At 42.4% G+C, this 14,595-nt stretch overlaps 1 protein-coding gene and 1 non-coding gene across 3 annotated transcripts in view; one reads left to right on the top strand and one right to left on the bottom strand.

Annotated features, from left to right (window-relative positions):
* Positions 1 to 7,049: 7,049 nt before the first annotated feature.
* Positions 7,050 to 7,199, bottom strand: LOC119937322. Its single transcript, XR_005453999.1, has one exon. It is a non-coding gene; the product is annotated as a U12 minor spliceosomal RNA (small nuclear RNA).
* Positions 7,200 to 7,537: 338 nt separating this feature from the next.
* Positions 7,538 to 14,595, top strand: part of POLDIP3 (DNA polymerase delta interacting protein 3) — a 30,958-nt gene continuing 23,900 nt past the window's right edge. For both annotated transcript variants that reach the window (XM_038756807.1, XM_038756806.1), the window contains exon 1: positions 7,538 to 7,649. In XM_038756807.1, coding sequence (XP_038612735.1) covers positions 7,591 to 7,649 — 59 coding nt within the window. In that variant the 5' untranslated portion in view covers positions 7,538 to 7,590. The remainder of the gene's footprint in view (positions 7,650 to 14,595) is intronic.

Below are 14,595 nucleotides of genomic sequence, written 5' to 3'. Positions count from 1 at the left end.
GGGTAGGGAGCGTCTCTATATGTTGCCAAGTTGTACTTCCCAAGCGCTTAGTACAGTGCTTTGCACACAGTAAGCGCTCAATAAATGCGATTGAATGCATGAAATGAATGATTAAATCCAACTGCAATGTTGCTGACTTGTACTTACCAAGCGCTTAGTACAGTGCTCTGCACACGGTAAGCGCTCAATAAATACGATTGAATGAATGAATGAATGAATGAATGAACTGCAACAGCGTTTGCTCTAACCCGTTGTTGGGTAGGGACTGTATGTGTTGCCGAATTAGACTCTCCAAGCGCTTAGTACAGTGCTCCGCACACGGTAGGCGCTCAATAAATAGGATTGAATGAAATGAATGATTAAATCCAACTGTAATATGTTGCCGACTTACACTTCCCAATCGCTTAGTACAGTGTTCTGCACACGGTAAGCGCTCAATAAATACGATTGAATGAATGAATGAACTGCAAGGGCGTTTGCTCTAACCCGTTGTTGGGTAGGGACTGTATGTGTTGCCGAGTTGGACTTTCCAAGCGCTTAGTACAGTGCTCCGCACACGGTAGGCGCTCAGCAAATAGGATTGTTGTTGGGTAGGGACCGTCTCTATATGTTGCCAATTTGTACTTCCCAAGCGCTTAGTACAGTGCTTTGCACACAGTAAGAGCTCAGTAAATACGATTGAATGCATGAAATGAATGATTAAATCCAACTGTAATATGTTGCCGACTTGTACTTCCCAAGCGCTTAGTACAGTGCTCTGCACACGGTAAGCGCTCAATAAATACGATTGAATGAATGAATGAATGAAATCCAACTGCAATATGTTGCCGACTTGTACTTCCCAAGCGCTTAGTACAGTGCTTTGCACACAAGCGCTAAATGAATACGATTGAATGAATGAGTGAATGAAATCCAATTGCAATATGTTGCCGACTTGTACTTCCCAAGCGCTTAGTACAGTGCTCTGCACACGGTAAGCGCTCAATAAATACGATTGAGTTGAATGAATGAACTGCAACAGCGTTTGCTCTAACCCGTTGGGTAGGGACTGTATGTGTTGCCGAATTAGACTCTCCAAGCGCTTAGTACAGTGCTCCGCACACGGTAGGCGCCCAATAAATAGGATTGAATGAAATGAATGATTAAATCCAACTGCAATATGTTGCCGACTTGTACTTCCCAAGCGCATAGTACAGTACTCTGCACACGGTAAGCGCTCAATAAATACGATTGAATGAATGAATTAACTGCAACAGCGTTTACTCTAACCCGTTGATGGGTAGGGACTGTATGTGTTGCCGAATTGGACTTTCCAAGCGCTTAGTACAGTGCTCTGCACAAGATAGGCACTCAGTAAATAGGATTGTTGTTGGGTAGGGACCGTCTCTGTATGTTGCCAAGTTGTACTTCCCAAGCGCTTAGTACAGTGCTTTGCACACAGTAAGCGCTCAATAAATACAATTGAATGCATGAAATGAATGATTAAATCCAACTGCCGAATTGGACTTTCCAAGTGCTTAGTACAGTGCTGCGCACACGGTAGGCGCTCAATAAATAGGATTGAATGAATGACCGACAGGTTCCCCTCCACTATGCTTTAAAGGGAAGCAACAGACGACGCTTCTGCATCCCATAAGTAGAAGCGTGTATTGCAGCGTACTGACGTGTAGAGCTTTCTAACTGTAGTAGACGCTCTACTCTTTAAAATAAAAGAGGAAACGAGCAGTACTGACGGGTAGAGCTTTCTAACTGTAGTAGATGCTCTACTCTTTAAACCAGAAAGAGAAACGGGCAGTACTGCTGTGTAGAGCTTCTTAACTGTACTTAGAAGCGTGTATTGCAGCGTACTGACGTGTAGAGCTTTCTAACTGTAGTAGACGCTCTACTCTTTACAGTAAAAGAGGAAACAAGCAGTAGAGCTTTCTAACTGTAGTAGACGCTCTACTCTTTACAGTAAAAGAGGAAACGAGCAGTACTGACGTGCAGAGCTTCTCAACTGTACTTAGAAGCGTGTATTGCAGCGTACTGACGTGTAGAGCTTTCTAACTGTAGTAGACGCTCTACTCTTTAAACCAGAAGAGGAAACGGGCAGTACTGACGTGTAGAGCTTTCTAACTGTAGTAGACGCTCTACTCTTTAAAGCAGAAAAAGCAACGGGCAGTACTGATGTGTAGAGCTTCTTAACTGTACTTAGAAGCGGGAATTGCAGGGTACTGATGTGTAGAGCTTTCTAACTGTAGTAGACGCTCTACTCTTTACAGTAAAAGAAGAAACGAGCGGTAGAGCTTTCTAACTGTAGTAGACGCTCTACTCTTTACAGTAAAAGAGGAAACGAGCAGTACTGACGTGTAGAGCTTCTTAACTGTACTTAGAAGCGTGTATTGCAGCGTACTGACGTGTAGCGCTTTCTAACTGTAGTAGACGCTGTACTCTTTAAAGCAGAAAAAGAAACGGGCAGTACTGACGTGTAGAGCTTTCTAACTGTAGTAGACGCTCTACTCTTTAAAGCAGAAAAAGAAACGGGCAGTACTGTTGTGTAGAGCTTCTTAACTGTACTTGGAAGCGTGTATTGCAGCGTACTGACGTGTAGAGCTTTCTAACTGTAGTAGACGCTCTACTCTTTAAACCAGAAGAGGAAACGGGCAGTACTGACGTGTAGAGCTTTCTAACTGTAGTAGACGCTCTACTCTTTAAAGCAGAAAAAGAAACGGGCGGTACTGATGTGTAGAGCTTCTTAACCGTACTTAGAAGCGGGAATTGCAGGGTACTGACGTGCAGAGCTTTCTAACTGTAGTAGACGCTCTACTCTTTACGGTAAAAGAGGAAACGAGCAGTAGAGCTTTCTAACTGTAGTAGACGCTCTACTCTTTACAGTAAAAGAGGAAATGAGCTGTACTGACGTGTAGAGCTTCTTAACTGTACTTAGAAGCGTGTATTGCAGCGTACTGACGTGTAGAGCTTTCTAACTGTAGTAGACGCTCTACTCTTTAAAGCAGAAAAAGAAATGGGCAGTACTATGTAGAGCTTCTTAACTGTACTTAGAAGCATGTATTGTAGCGTACTGACGTGTAGAGCTTTCTAACTGTAGTAGACGCTCTACTCTTTAAAGCAGAAGAGAAAACGGGCAGTACTGACGTGTAGAGCTTTCTAACTGTAGTAGACGCTCTACTCTTTAAAGCAGAAAAAGAAACGGGCAGTACTATGTAGAGCTTCTTAACTGTACTTGGAAGCGTGTATTGTAGTGTACTGACATGTAGAGCTTTCTAACTGTAGTAGACGCTCTACTCTAAAGCAGAAAAAGAAACAGGCAGTACTGACGTGTAGAACTTTCTAACTGTAGTAGATGCTCTACTCTTTAAAGCAGAAAAAGCAACGGGCAGTACTGATGTGTAGAGCTTCTTAACTACTTAGAAGCGGGAATTGCAGCGTATTGACATGCAGAGCTTTCTAACTGTAGTAGACGCTCTACTCTTTACAGTAAAAGAGGAAACGAGCTGTAGAGCTTCCTAACTGTAGTGGACGCTCTACTCTTTAAAGTAAAAGAGGAAAAGCGCAATAGAGCTTAACTGTATTTAGAAGCATGGATTGCGGCGTACTGATATGTAGAGCTTTGTGACTGTAGTAAACGCTCTATCTTTAAAGCAGAAAAAGAAACGGGCAGTGCTGACGTGTAGAGCTTCTTAACTGTACTTGGAAGTGTGTATTGCAGCGTACTGACGTGTAGAGCTTTCTAACTGTAGTAGACGCTCTACTCTTTAAAGCAGAAGAGGAAACGGGCAGTACTGACGTGTAGAGCTTTCTAACTGTAGTAGACGCTCTACTGTTTAAAGCAGAAAAAGAAACGGGCAGTATTGACGTGTAGAGCTTCTTAACTATACTTAGAAGTGTGTATTGCAACATACTGACGTGTAGGGCTAACTGTAGTAGTTGCTCTACCCTTTAAAATAAAAATAGCTCTCTAATAGACGCTCTACTCTTTAAAATAAAAATAGCTCTAACTAATAGATGCTCTACTCTTTAAAATAAAAATAGCTCTAATAGACACTCTACTCTAAAATAAAAATAGCTCTAACTGTAATAGACGCTCTACTCTTTAAAATAAAAATAGCTCTAATAGACGCTCTGCTCTTTAAAATAAAAATAGCTCTAACTGTAATAGACGCTCTACTCTTTAAAATAAAAACAGCTCTAACTGTAATAGACGCTCTGCTCTTTAAAATAAAAACAGCTCTAACTGTAATAGACGCTCTACTCTTTAAAATAAAAATAGCTCTAACTGTAAAAGACGCTCTACTCTTTAAAATAAAAATAGCTCTCTAACTGTAATAGAAGCTCTACTCTTTAAATTAAAAACAGCACTAACTGTAATAGACGCTGTACTCTTTAAAATAAAAATAGCTCTAACTGTAATAGACGCTCTACTCTTTAAAGTAAAAATAGCTCTCTAACTGTAATAGACGCTCTACTCTTTAAAAGAAAAATAGTTCTAACTGTAATAGACGCTCTACTCTAAAATAAAAACAACTCTAACTGTAATAGACGCTCTGTTCTTTAAAATAAAAATAGCTCTAATAGACGCTCTACTCTTTAAAATAAAAACAGCTCTAACTGTAATAGACGCTCTGCTCTTTAAAATAAAAATAGCTCTAGCTGTAATAGACGCTCTACTCTTTAAAATAAAAATAGCTCTAATAGACGCTCTACTCTTTAAAATAAAAATAGCTCTAACTGTAATAGACGCTCTACTCTTTACAAGAAAAACAGCTCTAACTGTAATAGAAGCTCTGCTCTTTAAAATAAAAATAGCTCTAGCTGTAATAGACACTCTACTCTTTAAAATAAAAATAGCTCTAGCTGTAATAGACGCTGTACTCTTTAAAATAAAAATAGCTCTGACGCTCTACTCTTTAAAATAAAAATAGCTCTAACTGTAATAGACGCTCTACTCTTTAAAATAAAAACAGCTCTAACTGTAATAGAAGCTCTGTTCTTTAAAATAAAAGTAGCTCAACTGTAATAGACGCTCTACTCTTTAAAATAAAAATAGCTCTAGCTGCAGTAGACACTCTACTCTTTAAAATAAAAATAGCTCTAGCTGTAATAGACGCTCTACTCTTTAAAATAAAAATAGCTCTAATAGACGCTCTGCTCTTTAAAATAAAAATAGCTCTAGCTGTAATAGACGCTGTACTCTAAAATAAAAATAGCTCTAGCTGCAATAGACGCTGTACTCTTTAAAATAAAAATGGCTCTAGCTGTAATAGACGCTCTACTCTTTAAAATAAAAACAGCTCTAACTGTAATAGAAGCTCTACTCTTTAAAATAAAAACAGCTCTAACTGTAATAGACGCTCTGCTCTTTAAAATAAAAATAGCTCTAGCTGTAATAGACGCTGTACTCTAAAATAAAAATAGCTCTAGCTGCAATAGACGCTGTACTCTTTAAAATAAAAATGGCTCTAGCTGTAATAGACGCTCCACTCTTTAAAATGAAAACAGCTCTAGCTGTAATAGACGCTCTACTCTTTAAAATAAAAACAGCTCTAACTAATATACGCTCTACTCTAAAATAAAAGTAGCTCTAGCTGTAATGGACACTCTACTCTTTAAAATAAAAATAGCTCTAGCTGTAATAGACGCTCTACTCTTTAAAAGAAAAACAGCTCTAACTGTAATAGAAGCTCTGCTCTTTAAAATAAAAACAGCTCTAACTGTAATAGACGCTCTACTCTTTAAAATAAAAACAGCTCTAACTGTAATAGAAGCTCTGCTCTTTAAAATAAAAACAGCTCTAACTGTAATAGACGCTCTGCTCTTTAAAATAAAAACAGCTCTAACTGTAATAGCTCTCCTCTTTAAAATAACAGCTCTAACTGTAATAGACGCTCTACTCTTTAAAATAAAAACAGCTCTAGGTGTAATAAACGCTCTGCTCTTTAAAATAACAGCTGTAACTGTAATAGACGCTCTACTCTGTAAAATAAAAACAGCTCTAGCTGTAATAGACGCTGTACTCTTTAAAATAAAAATAGCTCTAGCTGCAATAGACGCTGTACTCTTTAAAATAAAAATGGCTCTAGCTGTAATAGACGCTCTACTCTTTAAAATAAAAACAGCTCTAGCTGTAATAGACGCTCTACTCTTTAAAATAAAAACAGCTCTAACTGTAGTAGACGCTCTACTCTTTAAAATAAAAACAGCTGTAACTGTAATATACGCTCTACTCTATAATAAAAGTAGCTCTAGCTGTAATGGACACTCTACTCTTTAAAATAAAAATAGCTCTAGCTGTAATAGACGCTCTACTCTTTAAAATAAAAACAGCTCTAGCTGTAATAGACGCTCTGCTCTTTAAAATAAAAACAGCTCTAGCTGTAATAGATGCTCTACTCTTTAAAATAAAAATAGCTCTAGCTGTAATAGACGCTCTACTCTAAAATAAAAGTATCTCTAGCTGTAATAGACGCTCTACTCTAAAATAAAAGTATCTCTAGCTGTAATAGACGCTCTACTCTAAAATAAAAGTATCTCTAGCTGTAATAGACGCTCTACTCTAAAATAAAAACAGCTCACTGTAATAGACGCTCTACTCTTTAAAATAAAAACAGCTCTAACTGTAATAGCTCTCCTCTTTAAAATAACAGCTCTAACTGTAATAGACGCTCTACTCTAAAATAAAAACAGCTCTAACTGTAATAGACGCTCTACTCTTTAAAATAAAAATAGCTCTAGCTGTAATAGACGGTCTACTATAAAATAAAAATAGCTCTAGCTGTAATAGACGCTCTACTCTTTAAAATAAAAATAGCTCTAGCTGTAATAGACGCTCTACTCTTTAAAATAAAAATGGCTCTAGCTGTAATAGACGCTCTACTCTTTAAAACAAAAATGGCTCTAGCTGTAATAGACGGTCTACTCTTCAGAATGAAAGAGGAAACGAGCAGCGTTGACGGGCCCAGCTTCCTGACTGTATCAAACGCTCTGTTACTGAAATCACAGAATTTCTGTACTGTAGTAGACGCTCTGGTCTTTGAACCATAGAGAGGAAACGGGCAGATCGCGACACCCAGGCATCCCGCGAAGTAAGCGAGTCACCTTAGGGACAACCTGTACCCGCTCAAAAATTCTTCTCACATGCGAAGTGAGGATTCGGGCGTTACCCCGAATCGTTATTTTCCTTACTCATAAGTTTAAGGCATAAACTACTTCCGCCTCCCAAGGCACTTGGCATCTAACCCAACCCCTAATTCGGTTAGTGCGGCCCTTTCAAAGGACGCTCTGCAGACGCAAACCCCACGTGGACCTCAATCGATCTCTTTTTTTCCACCCAATTTTAATTTTAGAGGTGGTGAGAGCGGGGGGAAATGGCCCTCCCGTGGCGTTGCGCGTATGCAGATGAGGCTGGGAGCGTGGAGGCTCATGGGAGTTTCGCTCTTCCCCCGCCGCGGCGGGGAGGGCGGGGAATCCACAAGTGATCGCGAGAGTTGAAGCGGGCGGAAGGGCGCGCGGGCGGACCGGAAGTGCTTTTTTTCCAGGCCCTGAAGGGGGAGGGGCCGTGAGGCGCGTCGGCTGTCGTTCGCGCGGCGCAAGATGGCGGACCTGTCCCTCGACGAGCTGATCCGGAAGCGGGGGGTGACGGTGAAGGGGCGGTGAGTGGCCCCGGGAGGCTCGGCTTTGGGGCGCCCGGGGGGGCCCGGTGCCCGCGGACAACCCGCCTTGGCCGGACTCCGGCTCTCCGGCCCCCCATCCCCAGCTCGGGCCCTCGCGCTTTTTCCCGCCCCCGCCGCCGCTTCTCATTGGCTGAGCCGGCGGAGCCTCGCGCGCTCCTCGCGCGCTGATTGGCGGATGCGGCCGTCGCTCCCCCTCCCCGACCGCCAGGGGGCGGGGCGGGGGGTGTTGGTCCTTGCCCCGGCCCGAACCACTCATTCATTCATTCATTCATATTTAATTATAATAATAATATCTGTTAAGCGCTCACTATGTGCCAAGCGCTGGGGAGGTTACAAGGCAATACTAAGCGCTTACTATGTGCAAAGCACTGTTCTAAACGCTGGGGACGTTACAAGGCAATGAGGTTGTCCCCCAGGGGGCTCACAGTCTTCATCCCCATTTTACAGATGAGGTCACTAAGGCCCGGAGAATAATAGTAATCATAATGGTGGCATTTATTAAGCGCTTACTATGTGCGAAGCACTGTTCTAAGCGCTGGGGAAGTTACCAAGCAATCAGGTTGTCCCCCAAGGGGCTCACAGTCTTCATCCCCGTTTTACAGATGAGGTAACTAAGGCCCAGAGAATAATAATAATAATGGTGGCATTTATTAAGCGCTTACTATGTGCAAAGCCCTGTTCTAAGCGCTGGGGAGGCTACAAGGCAATCAGGTTGTCCCCCAAGGGGCTCACAGTCTTCATCCCCATTTGGGCTCACAGTCTTCATCCCCATTTTACAGATGAGGTAACTAAGGCCTGGAGAATAATAATAATCATGGTAGCATTTATTAAGCGCTTGCTATGTGCAAAGCAGCATCATCATCATCAATCGTATTTATTGAGCACTTAACAAAATAAAATAAATAGAATAGATAGGTACAAGTAAAATAAATAAATAAGTAGAGTAATAAATCAGCACAAGCATATATCCATATATACAGGTGCTGTGGGGAAGGGAAGGAGGTAAGAATGGGGGGATGGAGAGGGGGACGAGGGGGAGATGAGGTAACTAAGGCCCAGAGAATAATAATCATCATCATGATAGCATTTATTAAGCGCTTACTATGTGCAAAGCACTGTTCTAAACGCTGGGGAGGTTACAAGGTAATCAGGTTGTCCCCCAGGGGGCTCACAGTCTTCATCCCCATTTTACAGATGAGGGAACTAAGGCTCAGAGAATAATAATAATAATGGTGGCATTTATTAAGCGCTTACTATGTGCAAAGCACCGTTCTAAGCGCTGGGGAGGTTACAAGGTAATCAGGTTGTCCCCCGGGGGGCTCACAGTCTTCATCCCCATTTTACAGATGAGGTAACTAAGGCACAGAGAATAATATTAATAATAATGGTGGCATTTATTAAGCGCTTGCTATGTGCAAAGCACTGTTCTAAACACTGGGGACGTTACAAGGCAATCAGGTTGTCCCCCAGGGGGCTCATGGTCTTCATCCCCATTTTACAGATGAGGTAACTAAGGCTCAGAGAATAATAATAGTAATAATAGCATTTATTAAACGCTTACTATGTGCCAAGCACCGTTCTAAGTGCTGGGGAGGCTACCAGGCAATCAGGTTGTCCCCCAGGGGGCTCACGGTCCTCATCCCCATTTTACAGATGAGGTAATTAAGGCACAGAGAGTAATAATAATGGTGGCATTTAATAATAATAATAATAATAATAATGGCATTTATTAAGCGCTTACTATGTGCAGAGCACTGTTCTAAGCGCTGGGGAATTTACAAGGTGATCAGGTTGTCCCCTGTGGGGCTCACAGTGTTAATCCCCATTTTACAGATGAGGTAACTGAGGCCCAGAGAAGTTAAGTGACTTGCCCAAAGTCACACAGCTGACGAGTGGTGGAGCTGGGATTCGAACCCATGACCTCTGACTCCAAAGCCCAGGCTCTTTCCACTGAGCCACGCTGCTTCTCTAATAATAATAATAATGGTATTTATTAAGAGCTTACTATGTGCAAAGCACGGTTCTAAGCGCTGGGGAGGTTACAAGGTGATCAGGTTGTCCCCCGGGGGGCTCACAGTCTTAATCCACATTTTACAGATGAGGTAACTAAGGCCCAGAAAATAATAATAATAATGATAGCATTTGTTAAGCACTTACTGTGTGCAAAGCACTGTTCTAAGCACTGGGGAGGTTACAAGACAATCAGGTTGTCCCGCAGGGGGCTCACAGTCTTCACCCCCATTTTACAGATGAGGGAACTGAGGCCCAGAGAAGTGAAGTGACTCGCCCAAAGTCACCCAGCTGACAATTGGCAGAGCCGGAATTTGAACCCATGACCTCTGACTCCAAAGCCCGGGCTCTTTCCACTGAGCCACGCTGTATTTATTGAGCGCTTACTGTGGGCAGAGCACTGGACTAAGCGCTTGGGAAGTACAAGTTGGCAACATCTAGAGACGGTCCCTACCCAACAGCGGGCTCACGGTCATTCAGTAGTATTTATAATAATAATAATACGGCATTTATTAAGCGCTTACCATGTGCAAAGCACTGTTCTAAGAACCAGTCCGTCAGTCAGTCAATCATTCATTCAATCATATTTATAATAATAATAATAATGGCATTTATTAAGTGCTTACCACGTGCAAAGCACTGTTCTAAGAACCTGTCCATCAGTTAGTCAATCATTCATTCATTCAATCGTATTTATTATAATAATAGTAATGGCATTTATTAAGCGCTTACCACATGCTAACCACTGTTCTAAGAACCAGTCCGTCAGTCAGTCAATCATTCATTCATTCAATCATATTTATAATAATAATAATGGCATTTATTAAGTGCTTACCATGTGCAAAGCACTGTTCTAAGAACCAGTCCGTCAGTTAGTCAATCATTCATTCATTCAATCGTATTTATTATAATAATAGTAATGGCATTTATTAAGCGCTTACCACGTGCTAAGCACTGTTCTAGAAACCAGTCCGTCAGTCAATCATTCATTCATTCAATCGTATTTATTATAATAATAATAATGGCGTTTATTAAGCGCTTACCACGTGCAAAGCACTGTTCTAAGAACCAGTCCATCAGTTAGTCTATCATTCATTCATTCAATCGTATTTATTATAATAATAATAATGGCATTTATTAAGCGCTTACCACGTGCAAAGCACTGTTCTAAGAACCAGTCCATCAGTTAGTCTATCATTCATTCATTCAATCGTATTTATTATAATAATAATAATGGCATTTATTAAGCGCTTACCACGTGCTAAGCACTGTTCTAAGAACCAGTCCGTCAGTCAATCATTCATTCATTCAATCGTATTTATTATAATAATAATAATGGCATTTATTAAGCGCTTACCACGTGCTAAGCACTGTTCTAAGAACCAGTCAATCATTCATTCAATCGTATTTGTAATAATAATAATAATAATGGCATTTATTAAGCGCTTACCACGTGTAAAGCACTGTTTTAAGAACCAGTCAGTTGATCATTCATTCAATTGTATTTATAATAATAATAATAATAATAATGACATTTAATAAGCGCCTACTACGTGCAAAGCACTGTTCTAAGAACCAGTCAATCATTCATTCAATCGTACTTATAATAATAATAATAATAATGGCATTTATTAAGTGCTTACCACTTGTAAAGCACTGTTTTAAGAACCAGTCAGTCGATCATTCATTCAATTGTATTTATAATAATAATAATAATAATGACATTTAATAAGCGCCTACTACGTGCAAAGCACTGTTCTAAGAATCAGTCAATCATTCCTTCAATCGTATTTATAATAATAATAATAATAATGGCATTTATTAAGCGCTTACCACATGTAAAGCACTGTTTTAAGAACCAGTCAGTTGATCATTCATTCAATCGTATTTATTATAATTATAATAATAATGACAATTAATAAACGCTTACTACGTGCAAAGCACTGTTCTAAGAATCAGTCAGTCAATCATTCATTCAATCGTATTTATAGTGATAATAGTAATAATAATGGCATTTATTAAGCGCTTCCCAAGCACTGTTCTGAGTGCTGGGGAGGTTACAAGGCAGTCAGGTTGTCCCACGGGGGGCTCACAGTCTTCATTCCCCCTTTCCCAGGTGAGGGAACTGTGATAATAATAATAATGATGATGGCATTTGTTGAGCGCTTACTATGTGCAAAGCACTGTTCTAAGCGCTGGGGAGGTTACAAGGCGATCAGGTTGTCCCACAGCGGGGGGGCTTACAGTCTTTATCCTCATTTTACAGATGAGGTCACTGGGGCACAGAGAATAATAATAATAATGATAGCATTTGTTAAGCGCTTACTATGTGCAAAGCACTGTTCTAAGCGCTGGGGAGGATACAAGGTGATCAGGTTGTCCCACGTGGGGCTCACATCCCCATTTTACAGATGAGGTAACCGAGGCACAGAGAGAAGTTAAGTGACTTGCCCAAAGTCACACAGTGGGCAGTTGGCGGAGCCGGGATTTGAACCCATGACCTCTGACTCCCAAGCCCGGCTCTTTCCGTTGAGCCACGCTGCTTGTCTAACTGAGGCCCAGAGAAGTGAAGTGAGTTGCCCAAGGTCAGACAGCTGACAAGTGGCGGGGCTGGGATTAGAACCCACGACCTCTGACTCCCAAGCCTGGGCTCTTTTCACTGAGCCACACTGCTTCGCTACCCGGGCTTGGGAGTCAGAGGTCACGAGTTCAAATCCCGGCTCCACCAATTGTCAGCTGTGTGGTTTTGGGCAAGTCACTTCGCTTCTCCGTGCCTCAATTCCCTCATCTGTAAAATGGGGGTTAGGACTGTGAGTCCCCCCGTGGGACAACCTGATCACCTTGTAACCTCCCCAGCGCTTAGAACAGGGCTTTGCACATAGTAAGCACTCAATAAATGCCATTATTATTATCAGTTTGTCCCACGTGGGGCTCACAGTCTTCATCCCCCTTTTCCAGATGAGGTCCCTGAGGCCCAGAGAAGTGAAGTGACTTGCCCAAGGTCACACGGCTGATAATTGGCGAAGCTGGGATTTGAACCCACAACCTTCTGACTCCCAAGCCCGGGTAGAGAAGCAGTGTGGCTCACTGGGAAGAGCCCGGACTTGGGAGTCTGAGGTCATGGATTCAAATTCCGGCTCCAGCAATTGTCAGCTGTGTGACTTTGGGCAAGTCATTTAACTTCTCTGTGCCTCAGTTTCCTCACCTGTAAAATGGGGATGAAGACTGTGAGCCCCCTGTGGGACAACCTGATCACCTTGTAACCTCCCCAGTGCTTCGATCAGTGCTTTGCACGTAGTAACTGCTTAATAAATGCCGTCATTTTTTTCCTCTAAGCACTTGATTGAGCGCTGACTTTGTGCAGAGCACTGTTCTAAATGCTTCATTCATTCATTCAATCGTATTTATTGAGCACTTACTGTGTGCAGAGCACTGTACTAAGCGCTTGGGAAGTCCAGGTCGCCAACATACAGTACCCAACAACGGGCTCAAAGGGGGAGACAGACAACAAAACAGGTAGACAAGCTTCAATACCATCAAAACAGATATAGAATTATAGCTCTACACACATCATTAATAAAAGAAATGGAGCATCATCATCATCAATCGTATTTATTGAGCGCTTACTATGTGCAGAGCACTGTACTAAGCGCTTGGGAAGTACAAATTGGCAACATACAGAGACAGTCCCTACCCAACAGTGGGCTCACAGTCTAAAGGAGCAGTAAATATGTACAAATGAAATGGAGTAATAAATAGGTACAAATATGCACAAGTGCTGCGGGGAGGGGAGGAGGAGCAGAGGGAATGGGGGGCTCAGTGTGGGAAGGCTTCCTGGAGGAGGTGGGCTCTCAGTAGGGCTGTGAAGGGAGGAAGAGAGCGAGCTTGGCGGATAGGCAGAGGGATTGGGGGCATTCCGGGCCCGGGAAGGATGTGGGCCGGGGGTCGACAACGGCTCACCATCATCATCATCATCATAATGTTGATATTTGTTAAGCGCTTACTATGTGCCAAACACTGTTCTAAGCGCCGGGGGAGATACAAGATAGGTTGGACACCTTCTCTGGCCCACAGTCTTAGTTGAAGCAGCGTATCGCTTACTGAAGCAGCGTGGCTCAGCGGAAAGAGCCCGGGCTTTGGAGTCAGAGGGCATGGGTTCAAGTCCCGGCTCCGCCAGCTGTCAGTGAAGTCACTTCACTTCTCTGGGCCTCGGTTCCCTCATCTGGAAAATGGGGATTAAGACCCTGAGCCCCCCCCGCCCCCCGTGGGACAACCCGATCACCAACAGACCGCTGGCAGAGTCCGAACTAGAACCCCAGGCCTTCGGTGTCATTTATTTCTATTAATGTTTGCTTCCCCCTCGAGACTGTAAGCTAGTGGGCCGGGACTGTGTCTGTTTACGGTTCTAGGGTACTCTCCCAAGCGCTTAGTACAGTGCTTTGCACGTGGTAAGCATTCAGTAAATACGATTGAGTGAATGAATGAACGAAATTCCAGGACCGCCGCTGTCCTACTACGCCGAAGAATTGCCGGAAGCCCCTTGGGTTTAGAAATCCTCAGGCGTCTGCTAAAGCAGGCTCAGTCCCATTTCTTTAGAGTTGATCTTGATCCTAATTCACTCATGTTTTACTCTCCCAAGCGTCTAGTACAGTGCTCTGCACATAGTAAAGCACTCAAGAGAATATTATATGATGGATGGTGGGATTTAGTGAGCGCCCACTGGGTACAGAAGCCGCGTGGCTCACTGGAAAATCAATCAATCAATCAATCGTATTTATTGAGCGCTTACTATGTGCAGAGCACTGTACTAAGCGCTTGGGAAGTACAAATTGGCAACACATAGAGACAGTCCCTACCCAACAGTGGGCTCACAGTCAAAAAGGGGGAGACAGAGAAAAGAACCAAACATACCAAC

The sequence above is a fragment of the Tachyglossus aculeatus genome, chromosome 14 (genome assembly GCF_015852505.1).
Source record: "Tachyglossus aculeatus isolate mTacAcu1 chromosome 14, mTacAcu1.pri, whole genome shotgun sequence".
Taxonomy (NCBI): Eukaryota; Metazoa; Chordata; class Mammalia; order Monotremata; family Tachyglossidae; genus Tachyglossus; species Tachyglossus aculeatus.
The sequence above is the reverse complement of the archived record's forward strand: the minus strand, read 5'-3'. Positions and strand labels throughout refer to the sequence as shown.